This window comes from Hyalella azteca, unplaced genomic scaffold, assembly GCF_000764305.2.
Source record: "Hyalella azteca isolate HAZT.00-mixed unplaced genomic scaffold, Hazt_2.0.2 contig16654, whole genome shotgun sequence".
NCBI lineage: Eukaryota > Metazoa > Arthropoda > Malacostraca > Amphipoda > Hyalellidae > Hyalella > Hyalella azteca.
The window spans coordinates 1-14,708 of record NW_025946467.1 but is presented as its reverse complement, the minus strand read 5'-3'; the positions used below and the strand labels follow the sequence as shown (position 1 = coordinate 14,708).

Here is a 14,708-nt window from a genome sequence, read left to right as displayed (position 1 = left end):
AAAGCTTGCATACAAAACTACAAATCCTGTCTTGCATGCGAACATTTTCTAGCTCGAAGTCAGCGCTCCGACTGACCGCAGTTCAGTCACGGACTGCACACTTGCACTTCTGAGAATTTGCATATTGGATACGAGAGGAGCGGCTAGAAGCAAGCTCCTGAGTTCGTTTGCAGAGTAGACATTTTTCTCTGGTAATGCAGTCAGAAGAACTTCAAAGGAGAAATTCAGTTCAGTTGTTCCTTTGTAAACGCTCAGTGTTTTTTGCAGATAGTAATTTGATTTCACATTTATCGAAACTTTAATTAATAATTATGGACGAAAATAACCGGTGATACTCCACGTAATTATAGGACATTAGTTACAAAGCGATTATCTGTTCTTGTGAAACTACAATGAAATCATAAGTTCGCTGAGACAGGCATCACGCAACGGAATTTTGCGTGGTCATACATGAAAGATAAGACGCCGTCAGATACAAGGCAGACAGTTCAACAATATTTATTTAATGGTAATGCATAATGCAGTCTTTCACGCGTTATGCATCGTGTTCTTGTATTAGTGAGAATAAATATGGCAAGTCATTAAGTATTGAGGTCGCCACAGCCTTAGGAGGTAAGTTTGCTACATGCCATACATCAGATATTAATTAACATGGCATGAAATTCTACATGAATAATGCTACATGAATTATGTTAGACTGTGTCTAACTAACTTATGAGCATGTTAGAACTGCTCTTGTTATTAACCAGAAAGGGACACATTTTATGGAAAATATTCCATTATTTAGCAAAAAATAAAATCGAAAAACTTTGAAATTTTATTTGAAAATTTGATAGAAATATGATGTAGTAACATCAAAATGGAGACATAATAGAAGGAAATGAATCATGTCATGACAACTACAAAACCAAAATTGAATAATAAATAATTATATATAGTTTAGCTTCAAAATAAGCTGAATGTCCAGTGAACGGTACACTGAATGTCCCTCTTCATGCCAATTGGGGTAAGCAGATTTGCCTAATTGGGCATCATTGAACTATGCTTCATCTTTGCAATTATAAGTTATTAAACAAAATGAAGGTCGAGTAGTACATCTCGTTTCACTAGCACGTATCACTATCAGTCAACTAAATAGCCATTTTATTAATTCATGACAAGAAATAGTCGCAACTCGCAATTACAGGACTAAATTAACCAATCCCAAGCGTTTTTTGTGTCAATGACACGTAACGTAAGTCGCCACTCAGCAGGAACTGCCCAATGAAGTGATAATGAATGTCACTCGTCACTAAAAATCGTACGTAATATAATACAAGTCGGAATTACCATTTGTAGGGGCCAGTAGGCTCGATTGTAAGGCTTTTTATATCAAGTTTAGGAAGTAGAGCAATGTGGTTTAGTTTAGTTAATACAAAATATCGTTTCTACAGAACGCCGGCGACTTAAAAGTTAAGTAATGTGGCGACGTAAGCGACATTGACGCTTGACAGTTGACGGTAGAACATACGAATGCTAATTGTAATTTCAAACAGAAAAATATTTTCGTAGATGAACATTTTACAAAAGGAAATAGCGCCACTAGCCATGATGAAACTCACCTTTCTCGTTTGAGTAATTGCAGATATTGCATGAACGTCGTGGACGTGATGCAGACCATTACTGAGGCAATTGACACACATCGACACTTTACATTGGAGACAAAACATGGACAAAGTTTCCTGAGGATGAGTCGTGCACTTAACGTCAGTCTCCCTGCGTCTTTCTCTGAGCAAACTACGTCCTTCGGCAACGCTTAGCATGATGTGTGCAGCTAAAGGCCCTCTTTTGGGATGACACGTCTCCCTACAATTCTCACAATAAAAAACAGAACACTGGTCGCAAAAAAGTGAAGCGTCGTGCCGCACGTCTGATGATCCGTCACACATCTGACACTTTTCCGGCAAAGCAGAACGCTGCCGAAATTTGTCGACCAGTATTTCCATGATTTTATAGCGTGGTAAGCTATGTGCCCCTCCATCGTCGAGCTTATTTATTACAGAACATTGCGGGCATACTAAGGTAAAGGCCGGTGAATTATTGTTCTCGGCCGAGTGCGAAGATGTGTCACTTGCATTGGAGCTCCCGCTGTTCCCATCAGGACCAACAAGGCTCGTAGGGCGAGAAGTGCACGACACTCCTGAATCCGTATCACTAAAAACAGACACTTTATCTACCTCGCCAGGGCTCTCTTCGTCTCTGACAGAACATGGCTCCTGTAATGTTACCGCACAAGCTAAACATAAGCTGTGGTTACATCCTAATAGCACGGGCACGTGGTACAAGATACCGCAATGCGGACACGTTAGCTCCACCTCCATATCTGCGAACGTCTGAAGCAACACTGGCTGCTATCGCGCTCCAGTGGTTAGGTTTTGAACTCAGCAGGCACGCGGCAGCAACAGCACTAACGACAGCATCAAGGATGCAAGGGCGGATAACTGGGAATAGCCCAGCGCGCTAGACGGCGCGGCGCTGGCGCAGCAGTTGCCACTTCGACTTTTTCTGACCGAAATTTCTTCGGCCAGTAAAATACACAATTCTTCATTCGGTGGCTAAACTTTTTTTCCAGGAGGCAAATTTATACAGTAGAAAAACTTATCCTAGCAGCATGTCTGATGGTTGAGAAGCTACAACATGATTGCAGTAATTTAAAACCCTATCTGGATTCTTTCATCAATATTTGTAGCACGATTAAAATTCTCCCAAGGAAGTAACCACAGAATTTACTCGCAAGTTTATTGTGCTACTGAAGCATCGATTTACTGCGGCGCATACGTTTTGTTCTTGCCAAGCGTACGTGCGTTTCAAGTGACAACGAAATCAGTGCAATAGCTCTACCGAAGGAACGATACTAGAAATATTAGTATATGATTTGATAGTAGTAGAAGCGTAATGTAAGTTCGAGTCGAGATTACTGCATCTACTTTAATTTTTATACATTTCGGGTACCGTGTTCAGGCAGCAAAGCTAAATAAATACACACATTTTATAGGATAAGTGAAATGCAGTGAAGTTATTGCACATTTACTTACTAGAGCTCCCAGTGCGGAGTAGCATTCAGGATGGCATCACTCACCACGGAGAATGTGGTCACTACCGCGAGACTAGAAGACTGCGACCGGTATGCTCAGAAAAACTATACTAATTCAGAGATTCACATAAGTTATCTGGATAATTCCCTAAATGCTTAGTTCTTCAACGCGGATGAGAAACAATATCTGCGATACGCGTTTTCCTTCACGAGATTCAAACTTCTCTACCACTTTTTGCCAAGTAGTACGGTGACAATTAAATTATTATTTATCAGTTGTAACCACAACAGAATGGAAAATAAGACTAATTATAATAAATAACACAAAGACACATATAGAGGATTTACACTAAAATCGTAGAACTGAAATAGTTTTAGAGGTAATACGTATAAAATCTCTCCCCTTTGTCAATTAATCCAGCACACGTACAGGAAACGTAGACGAGCTGGCAACAAAAAAGCGTTTGGAATGTATCGAAAAAATCTCGCTTAACAAGTGCATTAGTCAAACGCGTAGGATAGATGGAAAACCCTGCTAAATATAATAGACGAAAATTTTGAAAAATAACAGTTAGCTGCTTGCAAGATCGAATAAAGTTATTAGTAAATTAGTTCGAAATGGTACCAGCTCGCACTGGAACCGCAGAAACTAAGAGGTAACTCCATCCAGTTACCATCATTGAGGTAACTTTTTCTTGGATAATTTCATCCTACAATTCTATAATTTCAGTTCAAATGGAATTGCGGCGTTTCGTACGAATGTAAATAAATGGCAAATACACTGACCGTAACCCGAAAAATAGAACTTGAGCAAAAATTTTGCAAGTTGCTGGCAAATGATTCAAGTCGTAGGAAAATCGAGCCCGGCAAAAGATTGCACAGCAGAATCCTATTGAATTGATTGCGGCTGCAGAATCCTATTAGTTCGCATGAACAAAATAATCATCTGGAAGGACTAAATAATATACGTTTAAAAATTACTTTTTAAAGACAACACTTCTAAAGAATCCAGTGTCTCCAATGTTAAAGATGTACAATGAATTTCTCATTTTATGTTCGAAAATCAAAAAAATTAATTTTTCAAAATTTTTTAATATATAAAGTTTAGCAAAATTATTCATTCTGTCAATGATTCATGCATTGCCTCCGACTTCACACAAGTGTGCAAAATTTCAGATCAATTGGACAGGTGGAAGTGTGTCAAATTTCATTTATAAGATTTGTAGCTGACAAAATTATTTTGTCAATTTTTTTTAATATTGAAAAATTTTTTTTTTAATTTTCAAAATTATTTATTCTGTCAATTGATTCATGCATTGTCTCCAACTTTACGCAAGTGTGCAATATTTCAGATCGATTGGACAGGTAGAAGTGTGTTAAATATCGATTATAAGATTTGTGGCAGACAAACAAACAAACAACAAGAAGTGAAGTTAAAGAGAAGTGTTGTAAAAAGAAATAAGTTTTTCTTGAACAAATTTTCGAGTTAACCCTCAACTCCACCGACCGCCTTACCATTTCAAGAAAATAGTTTAGCAGTAAAAGTTACGTCGTAATGACCGCTAGAATATATGATAACTCTTGGTCCCAGACAGAGAACCTCGGTCTTGCATTGAGAATATTGCCTTTAACATTATTCAACCATTGCTTAGAAAACTATACAATTAATTACATGGCTATGGAAAACTTCATCAGTTGACTACGGAATAATAATTACTGCCAAAATTAATCAGCTGCTACCAAAATTTAATAATCAACGTGTAAATGCTACCATTTCCTGGACTTTTTAGCGTTCTTGGCTCGCGCAGGACACCTGTAAATGTTGTGACGCACGAGTTCAATGTTGCGGCGAAAAGATTGAGAACACAGGCTGCACTGGAACGGCTTATAAGGACTGTGTTGATCTCTGAAGTGCGACAACAAAGAGCTCTGAAGTTTATATGAACAATCGCAGAAAAGACAAACGAACGGTTTTTCATTTAAAGAAGCGAGATCTGAAGCCACGTTTTGTAGCCTGACTCCCATGCGCAGCTTGGAGCCCACGTTCTCTAAGCTGTGAGCTGCCATTGACGCGTATTGCATCCCATACGGCATTGGGTTTCGGTTCTGTAAATGCTTAAGAGTATCATAAACGAGGACTGGCTTGTGGCCCACCCTCACGTGCATCTTTAGTCCAACAGCCGAGGAGCAAGCAAATGCACAATAATTGCACTGATATTTGGTATCGACCGAGATACTCTCGCGTCTCATCACACCAACCTTCAAGCGTTCCTCACCTGCAAAAATTGCAGGGTCATTATCATAAATACGAACTATGGCATCATTCGGACTATCATTAGCAGCGTTTGAAGTGTCGTTTTCATTGTTGGGGTTCGACTCGTTGTTGTTACCACAAGCATCCTTGTTTTCATCTTCCTGTTTGCCGCCGCACGAGTCTTCCAGAAGTGAAGCTTCATCAGAAGAGTAGCTGAGCAGGCCGTTCCTAGCATCACATCCGTCAGAGTCTACGGAACTACCAAAGCCTCCAACATCAGGCATGGGTTTGTCAGGGCACGAGACAGGAGTGTTGACCGAGGGCGAGGGGCCATCGTCAAGTAAGTTCTGCTTGCTTTCTGCGCACTTGTAACTCTTCAGGTCCTCCACATGAATGTCAGGTTCCACCTCCAGCATAGTCACGGTCTGGTAAAGAAACGTAGTACAATCAAAGTTGAACTAGGGAAAAAAATCACAAATAACATTGAAATATGTTCACATAAATACATGGCACTCTAGAAGAAATCCTCAAATTTCATCACAAGTCAATTACTTCAAAGCATTAATTAAGAAATGTACATTTATGTACATATAAATAAAATAAATTATGAACATAACAAATCGTATCCAACGGAGTCCAAGCAAAGCGCTACCTCAGATTCAGCCTCGCTGTTTTCAGACTCGGACGAACGACGCTCGCTGACGTCAGTTTTTCCTGCTTCTGGCGTCTCGATTTCTTCAGTTTTTGGTGCGTTCAGGCCTTCGCTGCCATTCTTATTAGCTAATTTTTTCTTCCCTCGATTTGTGTTTCTATTCCGTCGAGGGGGGATGCTGGAGCTCGCTAGGAACCGAGCAGCAGCCGCGGCAGCAGCGCTCCCGCAACGACGACACAGCAGCTTCCCCAGCTGGGGACGAAATTACGTAGTCAGAGTGAGGCTGTAATTCAATAATTCAATTATAGAGAACTTTGATATATTATAGAAAAAACAGATGATTTTCTAATATGAATTTATAGATTACTTATTGAGTTGAAACAATCAAGGCTGATATTTCCTTGCCTATACTTAGACATTTCTTTGAGAATCAACTTCAAATTTAGAGTAGGAGTATTGTCCAGCTATGTATTATATCGAAAACATTAGATGACAACGACCATATTCGCTGACAAAATTCATTTTCAACCATTATGGTGAGTTTCAACCATTTTCTCGTCGACGAAAATTTGAGGTCACGGACAGACGGACGGACAGACAGACGGACGGACGGACATGGCGAGCACAATAGTGCATTTTTTCCATAAATGAGAAAATGCGCTAAAAAGGAATTCTCGATAAAAATGTCATTTCAAACCGCAATCCATCAACGCATTTAAAACTGATTTCAAACTAAAGCTTACCCTATCTCTCTCAATCCTGCTGTAGACGAGCCCTTTTGTGTTCATGGTGAGCTGAAAACGACGCCGAATGTCGGCCTTGTTCTTCGTCTGCGTGAGCTGCGTTTCATCAACAACCTCCAGGAGGCGATAACAGCCACGGCAAACCACCTGATTATCACGGGGACAAGAAATATTAACATCAGAAATAAATACCCGGTCTATGGCGAATTGAGCACGGGCTCGAGGAATTTATCCACGCGAAACACAGTAACAAGAGCTTCATTGCAAGTAACAAACGCTCAAACTATGACGGAATGAGCGTGCGCCTCAGGAATGACCACAATAAAAGCGGTCTGAACGCCCGTAATGGAGCAAATTCAATGAAAGCGATAAGCAAGGAACGAACGTAGTGCAAAACACATAAAAGAAAAATAGTTAAATTAGGAATATAAAAATGACACAAGAAATAAAAAGGAATTTAATGAAATGAGCGTCTTGTGAGCAAAAAATATAAAAGACAGGAACTGAAATGAGCATCACCATAAGAAACAAATCCCAGGGACTGCACACTATCTTGAGAAGAAAATAACAGGGCCTGTGCACTATCTTGAGAAGAAAATAACAGGGACTGCACACTATCTTGAGAAGAAAATAACAGGGCCTGCACACTATCTTGAGAAGCAAATAACAAGGCCTGCACACTATCTTGAGAAGCAAATAACAGGGACTGCACAGCACTTTGAGAAAATGAAAACCATAACACCATAAATTTATACCAGAACTACTAATGCATGGTATGTTGAACAGAATGTTCAACATGCAAGGGAGTCCCAAACTGATCATAAGGAATGTTTCTGACAAAGCACTTGCTAAAGCACTAAATAATTAAAATAAATAATTGAACATTAGCAAACACCCAGCAGCTTAATAATTTTCTATAATCTTACAGTTAGGAGAAAAAATATTGAATAATGAAAAACAAGTCATGAAACAGATTTTTTCTTTGCATAGATCATAGCTTATTTTGGGAGAGTGATATAGGTATATACTGAAGAGACTTCATGTGTTAGCAGAAATATTGAACTTTATTTTTAACTCTCAGGTGCTATTTTAAATTGTATTTACTGCAAGTCCAACAAAAAAAATCATAGGAGAAGCACAAAATTGTTTAATTTATAGGCGAAAAACTGGGCTGAGAGTAAATGCTTACCTTTGAGTGAAGGCTGCTCATTGGTGCAAGATTGTAACCCAGAACATCTGAAAGCAGCACAAGAAGAGGTGCTCGGGAGTAAGGCATGTTAATGCTCAGTTTGATGGTGGAGTCCATGGATGACGGGTCAATGTGGTTACTGCAGATGAAACATTCATTGCTGGTGCTGCCTTTAGGAGCTCGGGTTGTGCTGCGCTGTTGAATGAATTGCTTTACATTTTATGGATCTAGGATACTTACAACCAACAACTTTTATTAATCTTGATTTCAACACACTATCAGAAATCAAGAAAAGCTCATGCATCAGTATTTATTTTTTAACATTCACCAACCATATATTTGTTTCAGAAATTTTTTAAATGGTATAAGTATATTTACATACATAGGTATATACTCCTTTACATCTTGCCGCCACACAAGTTGAAGACTTAAATGGATAATTTATTTATAAGATAATTCATTTGATTGGTAGAGAACTTCACTCACTTTCTTCTTCACTGAAGCATTCGAGCGGCTGTTTATGGGTGTAGCAGCTGCATTAGGAACTAATGTAGCTGTACAGGGGGCCATGGTATTTTTATTCATTGTAGATAAGTTATTAGAGATTGTATGCTGCTGCTGTTGAGGCTGTGGAAGTTGCTGGTGCAGCTGTGCTGGTTGTTGCAGAGGCTGTGGTTGTGGATAGCCAGGTGACAAAGTAGTCTTTGACAGAAGTGGATTGTTATTGCAGTTCAGTTCTGGCTGTTGCTGCTGCTGCTGCACAGCTTGCATGTAGGAAGGTATATGGTGCAGATTTTGAGGAACCTGCTGTTGTGGAGGTTGTAGTTGTTGCGGTTGATTAGAAAGGTTCTGAATATGAGCAACATTTGGAGCATGAGAAAGAGCAGTGTTAGTGGATACATCATGACCCACAACAGAAGGTGATGTAGTAGTAAGATGCAACAGAGCAGCATGAGGCTGTGGCTGTGATAGCAATGATAATCCAGCAAGGCGAGACTGCTGTGAGGGAGCCATGCTTGTAGCCTGGCTTGTGATGGCTGTGTATGGGTTCAGATTTGGGTGCCCAACAAATCCAGGATGTGGTATGAATGCTTGATATGCAAGAGGAGTGTTGGGAAGGTTTGGATGGCAGGATAGAGGTGGAGGATAAGATATGAGATTGGAATGTGAAGCTAGAGTTGGTACAGCAACTCCTGATGTCACAGCCATGTTATTGAAGGATATCTCAGAACAGTTGCTAACAAGGTTGTTCAAGTTGTGTAGCTGAGAATTCAATGATGAAGGAACATGGGAAAGTAATGACACTGAAGAGACTGAAGTGTTTTGTGATAAGTGTTGGGAAACCTCCATGTTCATTGGCATAGAAGACAGCTGATCAACAGCACTGTTCATATTTTCTGTCATTTTAACAGATGCAATGAAAGAGTTCTAAAAAATTGATAAATGAGAATTAGTGCATCAGAAGATTATACATAGCCAATGAGGCAAAGATGTAATAATAATGCATGTCAGGATATTATAAATTTTCAGATAATTATAATTCTTAAGATAATACAATTTTTTTAGAAAAATAAAACTAAATCCGTTTACTATTATTTAGTAGAATGTTAAGATTATTTGGGCATTCAATTGTTTGTGGCCTGCATTGTAAATACTACATAGGTTTCATTCATGTCTTCATCCACATTACCTACTATATTGTGATATTACCTACGCATCATGATATGAAATTTTATTTCAGATCTCCTTATCTGTGCTATGATGAGTTGAAGTAGATCTGAACCCCTTTTTTCTTTTCTCAACAAATTTTCTTTTTATGGTTGCTCATGGGGCACATTATTCATGGATTTAAAATATTGAAGCTTTCTATTGCCAAAACTCAAGAAGATATGAAGTTTTAGGGAATTTTATTGCACAAAATGAGCAGCCAGCATTGAAAGCAACAATGGTCACTAATACACTATGTGCATTGCTTTATGGGGTGAGGATAGGATTGAGTCATTGCACAGCCATAGCAGCCGGCATTCAACTATGTACGGTCACTACAATGCTGCATCAATGGCCATATGATGAGATGGTGATTGCATCACCACATAGTTGCAGCTGCGGCCACTGTCCACAGCAGCCTGAATTGAACTATGTATGGTCACTTATATATTAATATGTACATGAACATATACGGTATGCAGTCACTAATGCACATACATGCAATATGTGTAAACATTCATGTGCAATTGCACAGTCCATATCCGTAATTGAACTTTTTGGCACATGGCACATTTATTCTCAACATATTTTGTCACATAGCACAAATTGATAGAATGACAATATTAATTCAATTGCACCTGGCACATATTTTTGTGTATGAGCTCTTGAATTACATTGTTTGCCAGTTCAGAATCTCACAGCTGAACCTTCTTACCTTGCAAAATAAATGCTCCTTTAGCAAGAAATGAAAAAAAAAAATAGTTATGCATGCCAAGATTGAAAAAATTCCTACTTCTTACAAAGCTCCCAAGTGACATTTAAAATAAATTTGGAATCTTGTGGCATGATTATGTACTTCTGTTAACAATTAGATAAGAGGCAATTCACCTAGCAGGAATCTCACAGTTCACAAAATACCTGTAAAGCTCTAGTCACAGCTTGAAATAAACCCTAAATGCCACATTATGAGACTCAAGTTGCCACTCAGTAGAAACTGCACAGCCCTTGCTGATGTCACTAAAACCATATAATACTGGTCAAAAGTATGATTTATATGGGTCAACTGCTAAATTATAACAAAAAACAGTTTTGATTACTATGCTAGAAAGAATTAAGATGTGGTACAGTTTTGTTTATAAAATTGATGGCTTTAAATTGAACACCAGCAACTTTAGAGCAGCTTGCAAGGTTATTGGCATTGAAGATAGATACATGTCTGATTGCAGAATTGGTATTTTCAAATTCACAACCTTACTTCAAATATGGGACATAAGTTTCCAAATTGCAAGTAAACACAATTATTTCAGTGGTGATTTATTAAAATTGCAGATAAAAATAGGCTGTTTTTGTCTAGTTTTTCTTGAATAAATTGGGATAATGCTATAGCTCATAGGAACAGGTGAAATTGGCCAGATTCACAGGCATTTTGGTCCAATTCTTGGGCAGCTTCTGCCCAATTTTCCACTTAAGCTTGCTGCTAAAATCTTATGGATCTAACTTTAAGGATACAAAATTCTATTACATTAGGATTATTTGGAATGGGACTTAATTGTAAACTTTTATTTACAGATAAGAGGTATAATTGAAACATGCAAAATACAGGTCTATACTCTAGCTTCACTCGCCATAAATTGCTGGCTCCTGCCTCTCATAGTCTTTATGTAATTTCAAAAAAAGTGATGGTCTTTGTTACCCCAGCTCTTGAGGTAACTTAGACCGGGTGATAAAATCAATTATATTTTTTAGTAAAATAACTCCAAATAACTCCAGGTTTTGGTGCATTGTACTAGAACTCTTCTAGTTACATATGCAAATGACAAACTTGAGGAAAGTGTCATAGTTTGCAAATGGGGGGCGCCACCCCAGAATGAGGGAAATGTGACTACCTAATGGCAGCCCTGATGGAGTAATATTGACTGGCTTGGAAATTAAGTTATAATTACCATAGATAAGACTCTGAAACATAAAGAAAAAACATAAATAGGCTGTCAAACATAAAATATGTTATATATGGTAATTTTATATTAACTTCCAAGCTGGTCTATGTTACCCCATCAGGGCTGACATTAGGTGGTCTAAGTTCCCCCATTTGGGGGCGGCACCCCCCATTTGCAAACTATGACACTTTCCTAAAATTTGTGATTTGCATATGTAACTAGAAGAGTTCTACTACAATGCATCAAAACCTGGAGTTTACCAGGGGGTACTCTGACAGGCTTTAAATAATAGCTTTTTTTTGTGGGTCACATTTTTAATTTTTTAACCTATTAGATATGCAAGCTTTTTAAATCTTTCTATTGTGTTATGTAGCCTCAGTATTAGGCCTTTAATGCCCATTGACAAAATTTTTCTATGTCAAAGTTTTTGAGTTTTGGGGGTTTTTGTTAAAAAACGAAAAGTTGTCTAAGTTACCCCGCCGGTCTAAGTTACCCCATTTTACGGTAATTCATCTAGCGGCTGCCACCCACCAACCAACAGTAATTTTGAGGTTTCAAAATAAGTAGGGAATGCCCTACAGCTACTGAGCTACAGTCTTAGTAGCATTTTAACCCTTTCACAGGCAAGTTACCATATACGGTCACTTGAAATTGCTTCACAAAGAGACACATGGCAGCTAGTACTGGTTTGCCGTTTGTGTTTGAGGCTTCCTCCAGTTAATCACTAATTATCTGATTCTGACCATCATTCCATCCATAGCATCAACAGTCACCACCTCCACCTGCCATGCCAAAAAATTAAAATATGAGCATTTAAATGAAAGTTTCAATTAAGACAATGAAATTGACACTCTTTCCACAGTTTTCTAATACTAGTAGCCTAATAGGCAGAAGTATCAAATTATCAATATAGTCAAATGGGGTAAGACAGGATCGCAGCCTTCATGGGGTAAGAAAGGACCAGCCCATGGCATGCACTCTAATTGCACTGAATTTAATTTGACAAAAGAATATGTTAGAGCAATCATTGCCTGTCATTTCAGTGTTTGTGGCAACCCTCTTCTGCGAATAATGAATTTCTGGCTAATTTTCAAAGAAAACATATGTAAAGAAGGGTCACAAAATAGTTAACCCTGCTTTGGAAATACCGTAAGCTCTGTCTAATAACAAAAAAATTTTTGGCCAGGTTTGTGAATGTAGGCAGGTAACCTCAAGTAATAAGCAACTTTTGAGACATACTAGACATTCCTACCTGCTACCATTACTGCCTGACATGTATTATAAAATGGGGTAAAAAAGGACCNATTAATACTATTTCATATAATACTTCTAACTTTCTTCCATTCTTGAACGGGTTTCTGAAATTTTAATTTCTTTAAATTTCAATGCTGAATGCTTACCTGCACCCTGCAAAAATGTTCAAAACAATAAAAGGTAGATAACTAGATATACCTATTCCATTATTGCCAGAATATCTTCTTCTCTTCAATTCAATTTTAGAAAAAAATTTGCCTAGTAAGCTGGAGCAAAACTGAAAAATTGGGCAAAAGCCAACCAAAGGAGGGCCTAATCATTTGTTAGCCTTAATGCCTTAGGCTTATAGCCTAGGTAATCATGACAGCGGACAGCCTGACAGGCATGACAGCCTGACGGCCGACAGGCCACAGAAACTGATGACAGGCATTAAATAAATTAATAGTAGCATGTAGCAATATACCAAATGACCACTATTTTTACAACACTTCTCTTTAACTTCACTTCTTGTTTGTTTATCTGTCTGTCTGTCTGTCTGCTACAAATCTTATAATCAAAATTTAACCCTTTACGCCCTGGCATGACGAATTCATCACACCAGGGACTAGCTACCTTTTCCAACAATTTCACGTTTTCTGTCATTTTTTCGAAGAATTCACAAGAATAAAAAAGTCTTAGATTTATTTTTTACATATGTGTACCAAGTTTCAAAGTTATGTCAGTAAATAACCGGAATATAATTTCCAATTTCCAATGGGAATGTCTAATTTCTTATGGAAATTCTGTTTTGGTTACTTACTAACAGATAACTTTGAAACTTGGTACACATATGTAAAAGATAAATCTAAGACTTTTTTGTTCGTAGGAATTTTTTGAAATAAGTGAAAGAAAACGTGAAATTCTTAGAAAACCGCCAAAAAGGGGGTACCGTAAAATGGTGTTACTTTGACCGGCGGGGTAACTTTGACCATTTTTCGTTTTTTTAACAAAAACCCCCAAAACTCAAAAACGATTTGACATAGAAAAATCTTGTCAATGGCCATCAAAGGCCTAATACTGAGGCTACATAACACAATAGAAAGATTTATAGTATTGAGGTCGCCACAGCCTTAGGAGGTAAGTTTGCTACATGCCACACATCAGATATTAACATGGTATGAAATTCTACATGAAAAAATGCTACATGAATAATGTTAGACTGTGTCTAACTTATGAGCATGTTAGAAATGCTCTTGTTATTACCCAGCAAGGGACACATTTTATGAAAAATATTATATTATTTAGCAGAAAATAAAATCGAAAAACTTTGATAATTTATTTGAAATGTTTTTAGAAATGTGATGTAGTATATTAGTAACATCAAAAATGGAGACATCATCGAAGGAAATGAATCATGTCAATGATGTCATGACAACTACCAAACCAAAATTGAATAATTAGATATAGGTACGTAGTTTAGCTTCAAAAGTTACCCCTTTTAAAAAAATTTTAGCTTCTTCAAAGTTACCCCTTAGCTTCAAACCGGGCATTCTGCTTTGTTAGCAGAATGCCCGGTGAACGGGACACTAAATGTCCTTTTTCATGCCAATTGTGGTAAGCAGATTAGCCTAATTGTGCAGCATTGAACCATGCTTCACCTTTGCAATAAGTTGTTACACAAAATGAAAGTTGAGTAGTACACCTCGTTTCACTAGCAAGTATCACTATCAGTCAACTAAAGAGAATTTTCATTAATTTCATGACGCAATAAATAGTACCGGTACTTATTGATGCTGAATGTCACTCGTCAGTCGTCACTAACAATCGTATAATACTAGTCAGAATTACGATTTGTTGGGCTCGATTGTCTGGTAGACTGGTAATAACTACAAGACTTTTTATATCGCGCTAAGAAGTAGG

The 14,708-nt window shown here is 37.9% G+C and overlaps 2 protein-coding genes across 5 annotated transcripts in view; both read right to left on the bottom strand.

Moving 5' to 3' along the window:
- LOC108668807 (E3 ubiquitin-protein ligase TRIM9) overlaps positions 1 to 4,055 on the bottom strand; it is a 37,206-nt gene extending 33,151 nt beyond the window's left edge. For 2 of the 4 annotated variants that reach the window (XM_018156059.2, XM_018156060.2), the window contains exon 1: positions 1,602 to 2,581. In XM_018156059.2, the coding sequence (XP_018011548.1) occupies positions 1,602 to 2,360 (759 nt within the window). In that variant the 5' untranslated portion in view covers positions 2,361 to 2,581. Of the gene's footprint in view, positions 1 to 1,601; positions 2,582 to 3,074 lie in introns of those variants that run through there. The other 2 variants (XM_047884983.1, XM_047884984.1) reach the window with 2 other exon arrangements.
- A 451-nt stretch (positions 4,056 to 4,506) lies between these two features.
- Positions 4,507 to 9,419, bottom strand: LOC108668808. The gene is made up of 5 exons (XM_018156061.2): positions 8,398 to 9,419; positions 7,912 to 8,106; positions 6,723 to 6,869; positions 5,980 to 6,231; positions 4,507 to 5,752 (listed from the first exon to the last, which is right to left on the bottom strand). The coding sequence occupies exons 1-5, from the start codon at positions 9,313 to 9,315 to the stop codon at positions 4,841 to 4,843; spliced, it is 2,424 nt and encodes an 807-aa protein (XP_018011550.1). The 5' UTR covers positions 9,316 to 9,419; the 3' UTR covers positions 4,507 to 4,840.
- Positions 9,420 to 14,708: the final 5,289 nt, after the last annotated feature.